The 19,920-nt window shown below is 34.7% G+C and overlaps 4 protein-coding genes and 1 long non-coding RNA gene across 5 annotated transcripts; 2 read left to right on the top strand and 3 right to left on the bottom strand.

Moving 5' to 3' along the window:
• Window positions 1-649: 649 nt before the first annotated feature.
• On the top strand, window positions 650-4,777 carry LOC125217805 (BEL1-like homeodomain protein 8). Its single transcript, XM_048119347.2, has 5 exons — window positions 650-788; window positions 1,444-2,279; window positions 3,316-3,665; window positions 3,742-3,802; window positions 4,096-4,777. Exons 2-5 carry the CDS (start codon window positions 1,461-1,463, stop codon window positions 4,558-4,560), a joined length of 1,695 nt encoding a protein of 564 aa, XP_047975304.1. The 5' UTR covers window positions 650-788; window positions 1,444-1,460; the 3' UTR covers window positions 4,561-4,777.
• A 530-nt stretch (window positions 4,778-5,307) lies between these two features.
• Window positions 5,308-6,039, bottom strand: LOC125185292 (uncharacterized). Its single transcript, XR_007170097.2, has 2 exons — window positions 5,889-6,039; window positions 5,308-5,800 (listed from the first exon to the last, which is right to left on the bottom strand). It is a non-coding gene; the product is annotated as an uncharacterized LOC125185292 (long non-coding RNA).
• Window positions 6,040-10,231: 4,192 nt separating this feature from the next.
• Window positions 10,232-11,737, top strand: LOC125185565 (alpha carbonic anhydrase 7-like). Its single transcript, XM_048082120.2, has 7 exons — window positions 10,232-10,375; window positions 10,512-10,729; window positions 10,795-10,901; window positions 10,980-11,082; window positions 11,159-11,326; window positions 11,410-11,463; window positions 11,557-11,737. The coding sequence occupies exons 1-7, from the start codon at window positions 10,282-10,284 to the stop codon at window positions 11,638-11,640; spliced, it is 828 nt and encodes a 275-aa protein (XP_047938077.1). The 5' UTR covers window positions 10,232-10,281; the 3' UTR covers window positions 11,641-11,737.
• A 1,153-nt stretch (window positions 11,738-12,890) lies between these two features.
• On the bottom strand, window positions 12,891-14,546 carry LOC148933011 (putative ubiquitin-conjugating enzyme E2 38). Its single transcript, XM_089063189.1, has 2 exons — window positions 14,104-14,546; window positions 12,891-13,296 (listed from the first exon to the last, which is right to left on the bottom strand). Exons 1-2 carry the CDS (start codon window positions 14,544-14,546, stop codon window positions 12,891-12,893), a joined length of 849 nt encoding a protein of 282 aa, XP_088919315.1.
• A 1,585-nt stretch (window positions 14,547-16,131) lies between these two features.
• Window positions 16,132-19,642, bottom strand: LOC125223340 (eukaryotic translation initiation factor 2 subunit gamma-like). The gene is made up of 9 exons (XM_048126449.2): window positions 19,509-19,642; window positions 18,969-19,098; window positions 18,801-18,862; window positions 18,378-18,490; window positions 18,195-18,297; window positions 17,760-17,987; window positions 17,389-17,607; window positions 16,811-17,071; window positions 16,132-16,706 (listed from the first exon to the last, which is right to left on the bottom strand). The coding sequence occupies exons 2-9, from the start codon at window positions 19,072-19,074 to the stop codon at window positions 16,404-16,406; spliced, it is 1,395 nt and encodes a 464-aa protein (XP_047982406.1). The 5' UTR covers window positions 19,075-19,098; window positions 19,509-19,642; the 3' UTR covers window positions 16,132-16,403.
• Window positions 19,643-19,920: the final 278 nt, after the last annotated feature.

Genomic DNA, 19,920 nt, shown 5'->3' with positions numbered 1-19,920 from the left:
AATCGACAATTACGAAATAGGAGTAGGCCCCGTTTGAAGCTTGATTTATTTATTTATCCTGATTTCCTTGAAGATCATCCGTCCATGTCAAATTTGATAGATATCTGCCCAATTCAAAACAGTTAACAGTTAACGGCGACGCCACGCTAAATTACGTTTGCTTCACACCATAAAACCATATTTAGAATAAAAAATTATACCTTTCCTCTTATTAATAAAATAGTCAATTATTATTTGTATTTATTCCAATATAGGGGCACAACTCAACAATTCAATCTAAAATTCAATGTTACTCCATATTTAAGCAAGTATTATTGACGAGAAAGATATCCATGCATATAATAGGTTATTACCTATAAAATCATAAAGTTGGCCAACTTTTTCAAATTTTGAATAACAAATTAATTAAGTTTAAAATTTTATATTGTCCTAGTATTATAAGTTATATTCAGACCAATTCAATAGACTAAATCGGTTAACATGTGTAAAATTTGTTATTATCGATAAAGAAACAGGAGTAAAATATATTTAATAAATAATATACATTTGATCATATATTTACAGTCACTTAATTTTACAAATTACTCTCTTTAACTTTGAAAGTCTATATAATTGCAATGACTGCTAGTGGAAGGTGTTAAAAAGCCAAACATTAAACCGAGCAGCAATCATTGTCCTTCACTTCAATTCACACACAGCTAGCTCAGCTCTCTCTACCCCACAAACAACTCCAACTTGGAATCTTTGCCGGAAAATCCATCGGAAAATCTTTGGATTGATTGAAGCAGGTACCAATATAATTTATATAAATATATATATCAATTCTATATATGTATCTCGTTTCGTCAAACCCTTTTTTAGCTCATCTCTTCCCATCTTCGAAATCTATCTCGTCTTTCCAAATAGGAGTATATTTTAATTGCCAATATTGTTACCAAATTTGATGAAGATTTAATTATACATGCAGATTCAGGAATATAATTCTACCTGTTTTTGCTTCTCTTATTTTTTTTAAAGCAAGTAAACCAGATTGTCTCCATGATTTTTAAAGAATCTGGGGTTGGGGTTTAGTACATATATAGTCCACTGCCACAGTTTTTTACTGTACATCTTTTATTGAGAAAATAGTCTCAAAATTCAAATCATCAAATCTAGGGTTTGGTGTTTTTTTTTTTTTGTAGTAGTAGTAGTAGTTGTAATATCTCTATACTATGTGATTTGGGCCTCATCTTTCAATTCATTGCTGTTTTGGTCGGCTGAATTTGGCTGTTTTTTCTGTCTTAACTTCAAGTTTGAGCCACATGATTCAACAGTGATTTCCATGTCTATTTACTGTATTAGATCAGTTTTCTTTTGTCCACATTTCATTTGTCTTAGATTACTTTTACCCTCTCTCTCTCTCTAAACACTAATCTCATCACTGCTTCTTCTTCATCTGAGCAGCCATGAAATAATCTTTGATGGATATGAACAGCTACAGCCCCGAGCTCCACATCGCACACCAAAGCCGCCGAGACAAGCTCAGAATTCACCAAGATTTTTATGTCGACAATTTCCAATCAAACCCCCGAAACGGGAGCATTTGCTACGATCCTTCCCAGCTCTCCTCCGATCAGATGATCAGCTTCTCCGCCATCGAACCCGAGAAGCGCCCCTTCCCGGCCTCGTTCGCCCCTTCTTCCGCTGCCGGCGGCGGTGATGCACATTACCTCGCCTCAATTTACAATTCAAACCCTATCTCAGCATTGGATGGCGGCGCTTCCTCTCTTTACCCGAATGCGCTGCAAGGCCTCGAATTCGCCTCGAGCGAGCTCCCACTTCTCCCCGAACAAATGCGGATCAAGAGTCAATCCGGTCAATGGAGCGGCAACGAGGTCGATTTGAGAGAGGGCTCGATCACTCGAGCGCTCTCGTTGTCGCTCTCGCCACTCAAAGTTCGTGATATTCGGACTAATAATGTCCAAGATTTGAGAAATTGGAGGCCGGAGTTGGTGTCTCATCGGAACCCCGGACCGTTGGGGCCATTCACGGGATACGCGACAATTCTCCGAAACTCGAGGTTTCTAAGACCGGCTCAGCAGATGTTGGAGGAGTTCTGCTGCATTTCTGGGCCGAAAGAGGTCGAAAAATTTGATGTTTCCGATGACATTTTCGACGACACTAGGGTTTCGGGTGAAGGTGGTAATAATAATCATTCTCGCGATACGAGCAGCTCGTCGGAGTCTCATCGGCCGGAGAATCTTCAGAGGAAGGCGAAGCTCTTGATTATGCAGGATGAGGTTGGTATCCCTAGCACATACTATTAATTTTTCATTTTAATTGGTTGTTACTTGTTAGGTGGATAGTTTTGTTACTATTACAATTGCTTGTGCTTGTGATCACTTAAGAATTTTGATTGCCAATAATAATTGTTTGATTGTTGTTAGGTATGTAATCAAGACTTTATAACGTCTCAAAGATGCTAGTGATTATGCTTTATTGCTAAGAAAATTATCAATCCAGAAAGTGAAAATGACTTATGGTTGTCTAGGACTAAATAAAGAGATAGTAGTAATATTTATGGATGCCTAAAACATAAGTAATTAATAAAAGCAAAATTCTAGCTGGTGTCAAGAAAAGTGGGAATATTTTCTTCAAACTTAGCCTGTTGTGAGCCACTTTGCAGAAGTACTTATAAATTTGAAAATTTTCCAAATTTATGTTCTTACATGTTTTGCTTCTTATGATGATGTGTCTATGTCAATTTTGGCGTTAGTTCAATTATTTCACTTGTATGATAAGAAAAAGAAATGTTTCACTAATGTCCTTTTTCATCCTTTTAGTTTATGTTTTTTAGTTTATTATGTGAGCTCTATTTTCACATCATGACATACATTGAATCTCCATTTTCTTGCTTCTCTCTAGAGTTAATAAACGTCATTAATTAGACCTTAGTTAGGTAAAAACATGACAACGCACAAGGCAAAAGATATCCCAATATGCATGCAGAAGAATATGTGGGACACAAATTTTATTACCCAGACTGTGACATGCATGTGACATGTCTATGTTCAAATGTAAGAACCTTTTCATATGATGAGACATTTAGTTGTCTTGTCTTCTCCCCCACGCTCAAATAGTATGTTGATTAATTAGGTCCAATTTTAGGCAGCAGCTGGCAAATGTTAATTGAACATACTTTGGCCTATTGTGCTAGTGGTTGTGTAACAATTTTTCTTAATTGAGGTTGATACAATTACACACTTTATTTAATTTTCACCCTTTCCTAATTATTGCAAGTGACAAATAGTTTTCATTCCTTCCATTTGTTACAAGGTTTGCAAACGGTACAAACAATACCAACAGCAGATTCAGATGGTGGTTTCATCGTTTGAATCCGTAGCCGGCCTCAGTTCCGCAACTCCTTACGCTTCGTTAGCCCTAAAGATGATCGCCAAGCATTTCCGGCTGTTGAAGAACGCGATAACGGACCAGCTCAATAGCATTAAAAACGCCCTCAGGGGTGAATTCTCGTCCCCGTCTGCGCCTGCCAATGCTTCGGTCTTGAAGTTTTTCAATGATAGAAAGGGTGTTGAAGGCCAGCATTTCTGGAGGCCTCAGCGAGGCCTCCCGGAACGTGCTGTCTCTGTTTTGCGCGCCTGGTTGTTCGATCATTTTCTTCACCCGTAAGGCCCTGTATATATAAATTCATCAAAAACATATCCGAACTTTTCACTAATTTGAGTGTTTTTATATGTGAAGTTATCCTACAGACACAGACAAGCATACGCTGGCCACGCAGACCGGCCTATCTCGAAACCAGGTCTTGTTTTTTCTTCCTCCTTTGCATCTTTAGTACTCCATCTGTCCTCAAAAATTTGTCACCATTTGATTCAACACGGATTTTAAAATATCCTACTTTTATATGCTAAGTAGTTTTTTTTATAATAAAATGTGAGTAGGAATGATACAGTAAAATGTTGGTCTATACTAAAAATTGGATTATGTAAGAGAAATTTTTGAGGACTGACGAAAATAGAAATATGGGACAATTTTTAAGGGACGGAGGGTGTAATACAATGCTATTTGTTAAGTAACATACAATCCTCGATTCAGGTATCGAACTGGTTTATAAATGCGCGTGTTCGTTTATGGAAGCCGATGGTCGAAGAGATCCACATGCTCGAAACCAAAGCTTCAGATAATGCTGGGAAAAGTAGTAGTGGCAAAAATGTGTTTGAAGGTAGCGAAGAAGCCCGGGAAAGTAGCCAATCTTCGAACCAGCTGAGGATGCGGGCCATTCCGGACAAGCAGGTCGAATGCTCGGGTTTCGACCCTTCCGGGCAGGAGGGGGATAGGTCGAAGGCGAGCATGTGGAGTCAAGAAAAGCGTTCAAGAATAGAGTACCATGTCCCGGGCAGCGGTGATGGGTCGTTGATGGGGTTCGTGCCGTCCCACCGGAATGGTGTCGGGTCGGGGTCGGTGTCGTTGACTTTGGGTCTCCGGCAAAGCCCCGAGGGCGGCCGGGAGAGGCATATGAGGCATTGTGGAGGTCAGATTATTGGAGACTTTGTTGGGTGATTATTTTGATGTAGACTTTGGAGAAAATTAAGGTAGAAATAAATTAAATTAAGATTGGGAAAGAAGGTTTAGGAAAATGGGAAGTTGCAAAAGCAAATACATCTCATAATTCTACAGAAATGTAAGATTAAGCAACATTTCAATACATTGTGAGATTTGTGATATCTATTTTTGTATTACCATCGTTTTCTATTTTACGAAAATTGTTTTTGTTGTTTCTGTAATCTTTTTTTATACTACTATTTGAGATTGAACGCTGAAATTAAAGTATGTCGTGAACATACTGCAAATTAATATTGTAGTACTAATGTCGAGTTTGCCAATAGTGTAAATTCATTATAATTATAATATTTGTATTAAAATGGTTGTCATGAGTGATTAAAATTGATCAAACAAGAAATGAGAAACAACTCTTGTGTTGTACTTATGGGCAAATGGCCAAAATATATTAAATTTGGTCAAATTTTGGTTTATCCGAAAATGATTATGATATAGGAGTAATTGAAATTTTCAAAATATACCAAAATTTGATTAAATTTCATAATTTTATTTGACCATTTAAAATTCATGAAATAATAAGCTTAGTTGGGCCAGGCCTTATTTGATGGGGCCTTGGGTTAGGTCAGTTTATTTTGCTTTGAAGATATTACTTGTGTATTTGGGCCTTAATATACAGCGTAATTTAAATGAACATGCAGCCAAAAACAGCAAATCAATACTACTAATTTGAAGGATTGTAATAACGAATTTGCAAAACCCACCAATATTATATTTCATACTTTCCTATATATTAAAAATCTTGTTTTCCCCATTTTGTCCTTTATTTTACAATGATTCAAATTCTTAACTACGTAAGTCTATTACATACATATATGGCTCCTCTTCACACCAAACCTTCATTACCTTTTATACAACAGAGATGGATGGATCTCTTGAGCACCTTATTGACACACACACACACACACACAGAGACACATTTATATATGTATAAATGAGAGAGAACAATACATGTAAGTGATCAGTATTTGGAGGGAGTTCTTCCACCTTGGCGGTTGAAGTCTGGTATGGAGTAAGCATGATGGTTATCCTGCAAACCACTATCCTCTCCTTCATCCTCCTCTGCCGCCGCCAGCTTCCGCTGCTCCACCACCGCCACCCTGCCACCTTCCACCTTGTGGCAGCCACTCATCATCGCCGCCACCACAATTACCAATAAAATCATCCTCACCATCTTACCCATCTACAACAACAATGCAAAGTCTCACTAACAATTAGTATTATTTCAATTTCTTGTCACCAAAATGTCTAGGCAATATATTTGGACTTACCTGAGCAATGCAAGTTGATTTGATGAGCCTAGTTTGTTGAAATTGGATGTTGGTGATTATGCATGGATTGAAATATGTGTGTTTGTGACATGTATATATAGTTGGGAAAAGAAATATTGTGACAATATTTGTTCATGGGGTCTCCACCAAATGAGGCAAGATCTAGTGGGCTGCCCATAGATTTTCATCACAACATTGATATATCTCAATATACATCAATTTACACTTATACCCATTGCTCAAAATGGAACTAAGATTGTCGGAAAAATCATGAAATTTGGTAAAATTCTGGGCAACTTTGGAACCCAGTCACAAAAACCAATAAGTTTGTATTCGTTGTCAGTTGTTCCATACTGAATTTCTTTCGTGAAATTTTATAGGATATGATAGCCGAAAAAAATCATATGTGGAGGTCATCATCGATGAATTAAATAATGTTGTTTATCTATAAAGAAAATGACATTGTTTAGTTGAAAATTATGCACAACAATAATTAAACGTAAACGATCATAATTTTTCACTATTGGATAATTGATTACAAATCCAAATTTTATGTTTTTTTTGGCCGATTTATAGCGTTTGTGGGACGAATCAGAATTTGACAAAATTTCAATAGTAATATTTCTTTTTCAATGTGACAAGTTGCTCTTTTGCCTTCGAGAATAACAATGATTAATTTTGGGGGCATTACTGACAGTAAAATCCCTAGCGGGAAATAAAGTTCTCCACAAATGTCAATCGATATACCATTTCAATTATTTAATTTATTCCAACTTGCTAATTTTCCATAATTGATCTATGCGTTATGGTAAAATTGGCATTATTAATTAAGTAATTGTGCACCAATCAATCTTCTCCGCCCACTACTAAAATATATTATCTGGCCCTTAATATGACATGAATATTTTTAAATTAATAAACTGTATTAATTAATTTTAATTAATTAAAAAATACAATATCCGGTCTTGTATATCATATTAATTAAAGTGTAGACACTGACAATATACAAAAACATTTATCGATATAGTGAGCTTTGGAGTTTAATTAGTGTATCAATAATAAATTAATGAAATACTACGTCATAATTAGTACATATATAGATAAACGCCATATAATTAGTATATAGATAAACCATAATTAAATTAATTTAATTATGTTAAATCGTCGTCGCATGCATAATTTCACAGCACTTTTGACAGTGGAACCAATAAGAACAGAGTCCACAAACATAGAGATTATTTGTGTAGTTTATTGCAACTTGTTGCTTACTAATTGCTCGCTAATATTTAGTGACATACATCAATCAGTTTAATTGTTTTGGATTGGTAAATCCGTTAATACTATCATTATCGTATATGTTAAATTTTATTAGGATACTATTGGTGCAAGTGAATTATAGTTGATTATCGATCCAATTCAAAGCTAAACGTTGGCCCATTTTAGGCGATGATTTTGTTTATGGGCTTAGTAGAAATGAATGCTGTTGGAATGCGAAATATTTGGGTTTTTCACTTAATTTGTTTTCGAAGGTACTATTTCTTTTAACTTTTAATATTGGAATATTTTTAGGATGTACTCCTACGCATATTTTCAAGTGAGAATTTGTTATGGTCATATATGAGTTACAACTATTATACTAATAACATACTCCATATTGAAATAGCGATTATCACTTGTAACTATTATACTAATAACATACTCCATATTGAAATAGCGATTATCACTTTCATCCCCCAAAATATAGTTACCATTTTAATATGTAATCCAATTAACGTAGAGTACTATTTTTAGAAGAGGAAATAGACATTTAAATCTCCAAATTTGGTCAAAATCTGGTCTATTTCACAAAGTTTGAAATCCGCTAATTAAATTACAAAGTTTTAATTTTTCTAGCTTATCCCATGAATCGAATTTTAGGTGGAATCTTTGTTGACTTGGATTGAGATTTTAAGATGGATTTTAATGTACAGATGCAAAATTTCGCTTAAAATTCGATCCATGGGATAAACTAGAAAAATTGAAACTTCGCGATTTAATTAGCGGATTCTAAACTTTATGGGATAGACCAGATTTTGCACAAACTTGGCGATTTAAAATTTAAATGACTATTTATCCTTTTTAGAAACATTTTTACCATATATATTTATTATATAACTATGAATCTCATTATGTACTAATACTATTTCAAATATTTTTTTCATTTATTAAAATATTTGATTTTATGGAATGGATGGATAGTAATATTTTTTAAAACAAAAAGCAGAAAGATAATCATAGTGGACTTATACCAATTAACTTTATATGAAGACTATTTTGTATCAACAATAATATATTCGATTTCAGCATAAGTAACATCTATATAATCGATTTAAGTCAAAATGAGTTTTCTTGTTCTTAAATCCAAAGGCGGATCGGAATGAATTAATTAAAATTTGTTTCCTTTCTCATCCCAATACTGTGGTCAACCTTATAAAAAATTGTCTCCATTCTCATCCTTAAATCCAAAGAGGAAAGAATTAATTAAAATTTGATTACATTCTTATCCTAAAATTATTGTCAACCTTAATTAACCTTTAAAATTCTCTTCCATTCTCATCCTTAAATCCATAGGCCGAAAAAATTAATTAAAGTTTATTTCCACTCTCATCCTAAGCAATTAATTATAGATATATTCTCCTATGTGAGAATACGATGAAATTTGGTCAAACAAAAAGTAGGTTTTACAAGTAAAAGTCAATGGGTCAATTTTATTCGTAAAGGCAGGATGCAATCTTTGAATTTCAAGATTATTTAAAACTCTTTCAATTGACTATAATGTGTCTTCTTTTCAATAGATACTAATGTCTATTGTTGCCGCCACCTGAGCTAATAATTCAAATTGGGTGTCTGTCTATATATATACACATAAAATTTGCAATTAATTTATTTAAATTGGATTAATCAATTTTAGAATTTACATATAGATATATGGAGTATATTTTATTGGACTTTAAAAAACTATTCCTCATTACTAGAAAAAAAAAGTGTGCGTTTCATTAATATGAGTTATCTTTTTCACTTGGATCCAAATAAAAAATGAAAAAGATTGTAATATTTCTCAAAATAGAATCAAATCAAAATTTTCTAAGTGACTTTCTTTCTTTACAATATAAAGAAATAAGCATGCCCGCGACCGAAAACTAAGAAGATATCTCAATTGTTGAATTGTATACTTTATTTCTAGAAAGTAGAAACTGTCATGTTTCTGAAATTTACGTTAATTTGACAACGCGGTAAAAATAAGTTTTTCTGATAAGGCATTTACTATTGTTGAATATTAGGCTAAAAATATCAAAATACTACAATTTATTTGATAAAAAATAAAAAAAAATGATTAAATTCATGAATTATTTAAAACACCACTTAAAATAAATACCCCCAAAGTTATTAGTACACATAGGGGGGTGTTTGGTTTGCAAGATTGTATCTCGAGAGTAAATATGTAGTGTGTTCTGGTTCACGAGATTCAATCGTCATATCTAGATGAATAATCATAATCATGGGATAATTAGTCACAGGCTAGCTAACCCCAAACTAAAATAATCTCATAATTCAATCCTATATTATATCTTGGTACTATTTTATCTAGAAAATCGAATATTACCTATAATTTTGTTATATACACATACTTCATTTGAAAATTAGAAGAAAAAAGATGGTAGCAACCCGCAACCCACAACCCACAATGACGAGGGTGATGACTAAGAATCCAATCCAATGTAAACAACCAAATTTATAAAATAAATATAGTATAAATAAAGTGCGCTGCAGGTTAAAATCCATATACAAATCGTATTTTAATCTTTGAATCTCACCAACCTTCACTAATTTTTTAAAATAAAGAAAAAGAACCGAATATTAATAAAACAAAGTACTAAGTATTATCTTAAATAAAATCGACCCGGCCGTTATAAAATAATACTCCCAATAAATTTTATTTCTCCCCAAGTTATAAAAAAGAGAGATTAAAAAATTCATAACAATTACAACCCTTCAAACGTTCCAAAATGAGTTCAATTTCAACAAATTATTAAGTTATGAATATAATTAAGAATTTCTGCACCTATATATATTATTTGGAAGATTATGTGATGTTGATTTTCCTGTCAACGTCCAAAATAACAATCCAAATTCAGATGTGCTATAATGAAACATCTTGAATAACAGTCCGATCAAAATCAACAATTCTATGAGACGTTCACATTCATTAAATATTTTTAAAGTTACATATTTTATTAATATTTGCCTCTATATAAACCTGGCTCCCCCACTCCATTACCACTTACCACAAACACCATTTTTTATTTATGCAACAACTTGTTCCAATCCCAAATTAATTAAAAAAAAAGGCAACATGATTTTTTCAAAAAAGAGAGTTTGTGAATTCTCCTTCATGTTTCTTGTTCTTGCAGCCTCCATTGCAACTTTGGCAAGAGCTCATGAAGTTGGTAAGTTTAACCATCTTAATATATTATATTTTAGCAGTAAATCGAGGTTAAATACGTGTTCTTATCATATTTTACCTTGTATGCGAACCATGTTAATTTCGTATGTATAAACTAATTTGTTCGGTGATTGATGCAGATGACGAACGAGAGTTCAGTTACGACGAAAGCACTGGGGTCGGGCCGTCGCGTTGGGGAGAGATCCATCCCGAATGGAAGGATTGTAATTCAGGGCATATGCAGTCTCCTATTGATTTGAGGAATAAGAGGGTTAAAATAGTTTCTCATTTGGGAAAATTGAAAAGAAGTTACAAACCTGCTAATGCTACTCTCATCAATAGAGGCCATGATATGATGGTATGTTTATTTCAAACTAATTAAATTTTTTCATCAAATTTATTTTTATGATGTATTAATTGCAGTTAAGATGGATAAATGATGCTGGGCATATCAGGATAAATGGAACCAAATTTTACCTTAGGCAATGCCATTGGCACTCTCCCTCGGAACACACTCTCGATGGAAGAAAGTAATTCATTTTATTCCCGTTTTTACTTTATTCACACTCTAATAATGTTTTCAACATAATAATGACTATTCGATATAGGTTCAACATGGAAGTTCACTTGGTTCACGAGAGCGACGACGGCCGTACAGCTGTGATCGGAATCATGTACAAAATCGGACGCCCCGACACTTTCATATCAATGGTAAATACATCACACATTCGTTTAATAATAACTACTCCTACTAATATTCTTACTAATTTTTCCTTTCAAATTTCAGTTGAAACCAAGGTTTCAAGCATTGACTGAATTAACAGATGTTGAAAAAACTATTGGTGTAATAAATCCATACTTGATAAAATTTGGGAGCAGAAAATACTATAGATACATCGGTTCACTTACCGTCCCACCTTGCACACCAAATATCATATGGTCAATTGTAAGAAAGGTATGCTTAGCTTTCAAATTTAATGATTATATATGCCAAATTATTTTGAATTTTGGCTTATGTTCCATTAATCAATTGATTAGGTGAGGACTGTGACAAAAGAACAAGTTAATATGATCCGGGAGGCTGTGCACGATGTAAGTTTTCACACAATGTAACAATTTAATTACTAATAGTATTTAGTTTTTCTTTCATTTTGACTAACTTAATTACCCTATAAACTTTTACAGAATTTGGAAGTTAATGCAAGGCCACTTCAACGTACAAATGGGCGTTCAGTTGAGATCTACAGGCCAAATGATCCTAAGAATTAATTAAATCAAATTCACTTTATTTTCACAATTAGAATATAATATGGCGTGCCCAGTTATTTATATACCATGTATTCATTTTTTATTATGTTCCAATAAAGAGGAGTAATTTTTATTAGCATCTGTCTTTTCTTAATTATGTCAACTTTTATGTTTATATGAAACTATAATGAAACTTTTTTATCTCTATTTAAATTTCACACATAACAAACCAAACCCAAATCACCAAATGCATCACCTCTTATTCACCAATATATTCTCAAAAAAAAAAAAAAAAAATAATCAAATTCCACTAATATATCGACAATATTAAGCAATCGACGATCGATTTCCTCAAGAGAAGAAATGTTTGATGCTGCTTCAAGATATTTGTTATTTCCTCTTAAACGGCTGTCGATTTCATCCCCACGACGAGTTCTGAGGACCCTGAGTGTGCTTTGGCATCCACCCGACGCCCCTTGGGTGAAGCTTAACACTGATTGGGCCTATTCTACCTCGACGGGACTGGCTGGTGGCGGGGGAGTGGTTCGAGGTTCAGACAGCTCGCTCTTGAGGGCCTTTTGCACGCCCCTTATAGCTACTACGTCGGGCTTTGAGGCGGAGCTTCTTGCTCTTTGATAGAACGTGAGGTTCTATATATGCAAAAAGAGCACGCGTACGACGGAGATTGATCGGAAAATATGATAAACACACCTAGTTGAAGTGCTAGGATTTCGGGAGTGAGAAAAAGTGTTTTTATTACTTTAATTCTCAACGATAATTATGCTAAACAAATGATTAATTTATAGAATCTAAATTACTCAATAACATAAATATAAAAAGATACGGACTAAGGATTTGTGATTGATACACAAAATCCCTAGACTTAGATAAGAGATATCTTGTGATATCGTTCGGATTTGGCAGGATTTGTGATTGATACACAATGTAGGAAATATTCGATTTGCAAGATTATGTTTAGTTCTTGAAATTGAATCTCATGATCATGTGATAATTAGCCATAGCCAACCTCCTCAAACTAAAATAATCTCACAACTTAATCCGAGATAGATTGTCATATAATAATTAGTCGTGACAACCCAACCCCACCATAGAGTACTAAAAGCACAAGATATTATAAATATACACAAAAAAGTGGTTGATTGTAATATAAAGTTATTTTTAAATTTCCATTACAATAAAAAACTCCTGAACAAAATCAAAATCTTTATGTACTTACTCAGTAGCTCATCCTAATACTCCTACTAGGTATGTCAATATTGATCCCCATCACCAAGCGACCGATTTCTTGATTTTAAAAAATCCAGATGGTGCTTGCAATAAGCTCCATTCCTCTGAAACACCTTAAACACTCTGACAAACAAGTCAATCATAAATTCATCTTCATAACCATGTTCCTTGAATTTGAGCAGGACTGGATGAGCCCTTTGCCTGAAGTGTCCCGCTACGAAATACTCAAAACCCACCGGAGGTTTCCTCAGAATCCTAGTAATCTTCTCACAAGCTCTTGCAAAAGCCTTGGCACTATGCTTCTCCGGTGGCCCTGAACGGCACGAGATCGAATTCTGAATGGCACGGAGCAACTGCACAACGCTGAAGTCCCGCTCTTGTTTCCTATTGCTGCCGGGCCAAAACTGCTTGAGCCGGTCGTACCTAGGGCTGGGGAAAAATACCGAAAAAATGATATATCGCTCGTATCGTATTGAAAAATATTGAAAAATTATATCGTAAGTTTTCGATACGATAATGATATGAATTTCCTTATATCGCGATATATCGTTTTATATGGATATATATCGAAACATGTTGAAATTCAATACATATTGAAGTTCAAAATTATAAATATATACAAATCCATTTAATTCATTCATATATTTAGAAAATATATATATGAAACCCTAATAAGAACACTATTTATTTTATTGTGTTGAAGTTTTATTAATTTTTGTGTTATTTTTCAGTTTTGAAATTATATCGATATACAGGTATTCGATACGATAACGATATTGATATTATCCATATCGAAAGTTCGATATATCGAAACTTTCGATACGATAACGATATTGATATTATCCATATCGAAAGTTCGATATATCAAAATTCGATATATCGAAACTTTCGATACGATAACGATATAAAATTACTACCTCTGTCCCCCAAAATTTGCTACACTTTGACCCGACACGGGTTTTAAGAAATGTAATGGAAAGTGAGTTGAAAAAGTTGGTGGGATGTGAGTCATACTTTTAAAGTATTAGTTTTATAATAAAATGAGTTAGTGGAATATGAGGTCCATTACCAAAAATGATAAAAGTGAAGTGTATCAAATTTTCAGGGCGGACCAAAATAGTAAACTGTATCAAATTTTCAGGGACGGAAGTAGTATTTCATATCGATATTTTCGATACGAAACACGATACAACGTTTTCGATACGATATATCGTATCGACCCACCCCTAGTCGTACCATGTCTCTGCAAGGTCGAGGCAAACCCTCCCATTGGGTCGTAGGTTCGGGTTCCAGTCGAGCCCATAGGACAGGTAATGGATGTTTGGAGGAACACTGGGGTAGTTTAAGGGAAAGCATATGTCAAAGAAGAATAGACAATGCTCATAGTCACTGCCTGGTGGGCCGAAGAAAGCTGCCCTCATAAGATCGATCCTGTGTTTGTAGGTCCGTACAAAAATCGAGCTCGGGATGTGCTTCTCCAAGAGGCGGCATTCCTCCTCCATCGTTTTTCTAAATCTGTGCACGTGTACGAGCTTCGTGCACAGGCACTGCGTTTCCGTTAAGTAATGGTGGTCGCATGGGCTGGAGGAGACTAGTTCGAAGTTGTTGAAACGGTTGTATTGTCTTCCAACTTCATCTTCTATCTCTTCGATCTCTCCGGATCCAAGAGCTTTATCCATGTTCCTACGTTGTGTATATTGTTTTCTTTCTTCACTTATAAGATGCTGAATTTATAATGATAGATTTCGGGTCCGCGCATATATATAGTTGATTTTGTTTGGATTTGTATCCTATTCCTTTTAGATATTAACTTGATTATTTTGATATTGTTAGAAATTTGGGCTTCTACATGACTAATTTAATGTGTATGGCTATCTTTCAGTTGCTCAATTAAAGTGATCCAATAAAGATTAAAGTTTGGGCTAAAGTGTATTTAATTGTTATGGAAATAAGTGTAGATACCATAAAGTGATTTTCTATTTGATGAGGGACCGAATAGAAAATAAAGGGGTTTATATTTAATATAAATATAAGCTAGGGTTATGGTCCCCAGACATCAGAAGAACATTCAATATCTCTGTATTCTCTCGGCAGACTATTGCAAAGAATGTTTCTGATCGTTTGGAAGATCCATAGCCGCTGCAAAGCAATTCCGCTGTTCAATTCATTATGAATCAAAGGTACGCTTCCGCTCTACAGTTTATCTCCTTCTCTGTTGTTCTCGGTTAATCATCATAGAGAGCTTTATGTAATTGTTCATTCAATTATTCCAACAGATATATGTTAATCTTTATTTTATCAATATCCAAATGCTATAGATGCGTATATCGTCATCTAATATTACTACTACTAGAATTAAAGCTATCGTGTTTTTCTCTTCTTCAGCGGTTTTCTCTTTGCTTGATTCTCAAGGCGAATTATATATTCTCCTAAATTTTCATTTCTTCATTTCTTGGGTGTTTGTGTTAATCTCTCTTACACTAGCTTAATGGCTATGTATACACACAAATTAGTAATCAAGGTGCAAACTTTTCCTAAAACTTCTTGTATTATTTTGTGAGGAACTACGACAGCGGAGTAGGGGTGAGAAAAAAACCGAAAACCGAATATCCGAACCGAACCAAACCGAAATTTTGAAATTCGGTTCAGTTTTTTCGGTATTTCGGTTCGGTTTGGGCGGAAAAAAAACCGAATTATATTTTAAATATATTATTATGTATTTTTATTAATATATTATTATATATTTTTATTCTATTAATTTAGTATATTATATCATATATATATATTATATATTCTTTTAATATATTTTTATAGAATAAATATTATATATATTCTATTAATTTTATATTATATATATTTATATTCTATTATAGTATATAAAATAAAATAAATTATATATATTAACATATACTTTTTTTCGGTTTTTCAGTTTTGTTTTAAAATTTCGGTTTTTCGATTCGGTTTCAATTTAGCCTAAATTCGGTTTTACGAGTTCGGTTCGATTTGGGTGAAAAACCGAACCGAAACCCGAATGCACACCCCTACATGCTACAGCGGAGAGTCCAGAGATTTGGTAGATGGTGATACAATCTGCGGTGGAAGTTGGCAAGAGGAGAGATTACTCGATATTGGCTGGATTTTAAACATACTCATGAATATTTTTATTGTATGTATTTCGACTGTTATTTCATGTACAGAAAAATGCTTAAATCTTGTTATGTTATGTTCTATGGAATGGTGCGATTAATCTCTGAACAATTAAGATTGAACAAAATAAACACTATTCAAGTCTTGATAGCAAAATGTAAGCCAATGTAACATAATACGTTTGGACCCCATTGAAGAGGATTTGCTTAGAACGCAATGATTTGGTGGTTAGTAACTGAGCATCTAGAATGCATAGAAAACAGCTGAGACAACAATATGAACACCAAAAGGTAAACAAAATCATCACAATAAAGGTATCCAAGACTCTAGGCAATCTTTTCTACTATAACCAACAAAAATTTTCATTTCCTTGCTTATTGGTGACCTTTTTAGATGGGGCAGGGTGGAACATCAAGAGTGATGCCAGCTTGAATTTGACCCCAGCCAATCAGACGCCAATGCCTATCAATTCTTCTACTCAAAGCAATTTTTTCTCCTTTACTGGTGCACACAGGTGAAGTGAGCTGCAGCTTTGCAAACACATTCTTGACAGCGACAACACGAGCTCCAGTTGACATTGATCCTATGTTCAACATTAGCATCTCTCCCTTTGTCAGCTTTGTCACCTTACCCTGCCTCTCTGTGTCCTTTGTCCTCACACCCAGCAGCCGTCTCAGCAGAAAGAAATTAACCTGGGGGTTGAACAGATAAGTTTACAGCGTTACCAAATCATTCCATAACAGAAAAAATCACTAGCACCAAATCAAAGACAACTTCTACCAGGAGATGCCCTTACCTCGAGCTCCACATATACTTCAGGTAGAGAACCAACTTCTCCAAGAACCTGGCCGACCAACCTATCAGCACGAGTAAGTGTGGGGTCCATTGTTGTTCCAACTCCAATAAGGCCTCCAGGTACAGCAAATTGTAATTCATTCTGCTCAGCGTACAAGGATACTATCCTGGAGTATATAGGTGTACACCTGATGTTATCATTCTCATCTTTGACAACAATACCAGGACGGACCTCAATAAACTGATTTACTTTCAACACACCCTGCAAGTAAAATTCGATAGCTCCATTACATTAGCACCTTAGATGACTACATTGCATGTAGAAACTGTTCACTTTAGATACAGGAGAAAACAATGTTATGCGACTAGGGTAAATCAGTGTAATTGGACTGTTAATTTCTAGGCTTGTATTAACAGATAGATGTATATGCAACTAGTTCAGAGCGAAAAAATGACCAAAGGAAGGATATACGTTAATCTTCTAGAGTACTCTTTACACAAGTTTACATGCAATTAGATCAGAGAAAAAATGACTCAGACAAGATATCGGATGCCGGAATTACACATACAAGACTATACCTTAAGAATACTGCCACCAGCAACACCACCTTTAATTTCATCAACTTCAGACCCAGGCTTATTGACGTCGAAAGACCTGATCACAATCATATTTGGTGGCGATATGAAGTTCCTCTCTGGGATTGGGATTTTTTTTACGATATATTCACATACAACATCAATGTTATATTTCAGTTGAGCAGAAATTGGAACCACTGGCGCATTATCTGCAACAGTCCCCTGTGGAGAGAATTTGAAAGATGGCATTACTAAATGTAGTAGAGAGAGAAAAAGAGAATAAAGGAAAAGAGAGGATAAAGTTTTTATGTTGCAAGTAGCTTGGGCCAGAGGGCGTATAATTAATCGACATTGCATCAGGAGCAAAAACTGACCTGAATGAACCTCTGAATGGCTTCATGCTGGTTGATAGCGACATTTTCCTGAACAAGATCAACCTTATTTTGAAGTATTATGATATGTTGGAGACGCATGATTTCCACAGCAGCTAAATGTTCTGATGTCTGAGGTTGAGGACAACTTTCATTGGCAGCTATCAAAAGTAATGCTCCATCCATAATTGCTGCTCCATTAAGCATTGTAGCCATGAGAATGTCATGACCCTGTGGACAAATATGATGGTAGCAAGTGTTTAGTCATGTAGATGAGGACAGCAATAGTTAAGCCAGACAAACTTAAGACCAAAATCAGCATGATGACTGGAAAAAAATCCAAAAGAAATTCGCGACTATGACAGCCTTACTCTAGGAGCAGACAAGAATACAAATACAGTTGCCGATGACAAAAAAAAAACGCAGGAGAAACCTTACCGGGCAATCAACAAAAGATACATGTCTAAGCAATTTCATCCTACAGTTCTCAAACCCAGGGACATCACACATTGGACTATCTTCTTTTCCACTCCCGTAAGCCCTGAGAAAAATAATAACATACTCAACAAGAGCCAGGATATGTAGTACAGCAATCAGACATAGTCATAAGTCACATCTTACTTGTAACACATAGGCCGAGGGCATTGATCCCCTTCACACTTATATATCTTGGCATTGGCATACCCAAGCTTGATAGTAATATTACGTTCCAGTTCATTTTTAAAACGAACAGTCTGAAACAATGCATTCAAGAAGTTAATCTCTTTTTGCCTTCAAAATAAAATTATTATTACATTCACAGAATTATAAGGGTTTTATATAAACCGAAAGGTCAAAAAAAATAACTTGACAAACCCAACTATCATGTCACAATAACAACTTAAATCCTGGATATTCATCCATACTCAGTTTTGATACTGTTGATATACTTAACAAGTGCTCATCAAAATCATATACTACTACTAAACTTTTAATTAATAGCAGTACAGAACAAATGCTTAAAAACTCATATAGTGAATGGATGTCTAAACAGTAGTGCAATACCTGGACACCAGAGATGGCCTTCACAACTGTTGACTTTCCATGAGCCACATGACCAATGGTGCCTGAAGGAGGAGCAAATACGAGCACATATAAAGACGACGCAAAAGAGAGTAAAAGCATGTGATACTCTTAGGTAGCAAGACGAAGGTATTGGTAATACGAGCTCACCAATGTTGATGGTGGCCTGGCGAGAAATAACCTCAGGTGATAGTGGATTTAGTTTTGTTACATCCAGCTTGCTTAAATCCTGCTCCATCAAGCCCTTCCTCGACATTGTGGCAGCTCTTAGCAGATTGGTCTAACAAATAGAATAGAATGATACGGATCAATAAGCTCTAACAAACAAAAGATGAGCCTATACGCATGCACAATTTTTCTACATGATGGCATTATAGGAATTGGTTGAATTCAGATCAAGAATATCAACCACTAAAACCAAACAAGCATAAATCCTTCTATAAGAGACGAAACAGTTTTGATTCAGGATCTTGATTCTTTGGCAACTAATAATCTCCACTACAGTTTCTATTTCAGTTAGGGCATCTCAATTTGCAGTGAAAAACACCTCTTTTTTTGCGTTTTTGAACAGATCGACGCAAAACTCATCAGAAATTGCAATTGATTCCTTCCTTTTTGATGATATTCGAAGACAGAGAGATGCAGAAACGGAAAAATGGAGAAGAAGAATTAGATGAAGAAATTACTTACCTGATTATAGAGAGTTGTAGATGGTTGAAGAACTTGTGAAGAAAATTTGGAGATGCAGCAACTGGAAACGAAGATTGAAGAAGACAGCGGCGACGGGAGAGAGAAGGGGAAGATTGAAGAAGATAGCGGCGATGGGTGAGAGAAAATTAGGTTTAGTATTTTTGATTTTGTGTTATATATTATAGTAATTTACACAATTTTTTAAATAGTTATTTTTATTATTTTTACTGTTCCTTTTGTTAATTTCATGTTTATTTCAAACTAATTAAATTGTTTCATCAAATTTATTTTTATGATGTATTAATTGCAGTTAATACGGATAAATGATGCTGGGCATATCAGGATAAATGGAACCAAATTTTACCTTAGGCAATGCCATTGGCACCCTCCCTCGGAACACACTCTCGATGGA

Source organism: Salvia hispanica, chromosome 1 (genome assembly GCF_029641045.1).
Source record: "Salvia hispanica isolate PSC_SH4W2 chromosome 1, Shi_PSC_v1, whole genome shotgun sequence".
Lineage (NCBI taxonomy): Eukaryota > Viridiplantae > Streptophyta > Magnoliopsida > Lamiales > Lamiaceae > Salvia > Salvia hispanica.
Note: the sequence above shows the minus strand (reverse complement) of the source record. Positions and strands in the feature narration are given on the sequence as shown.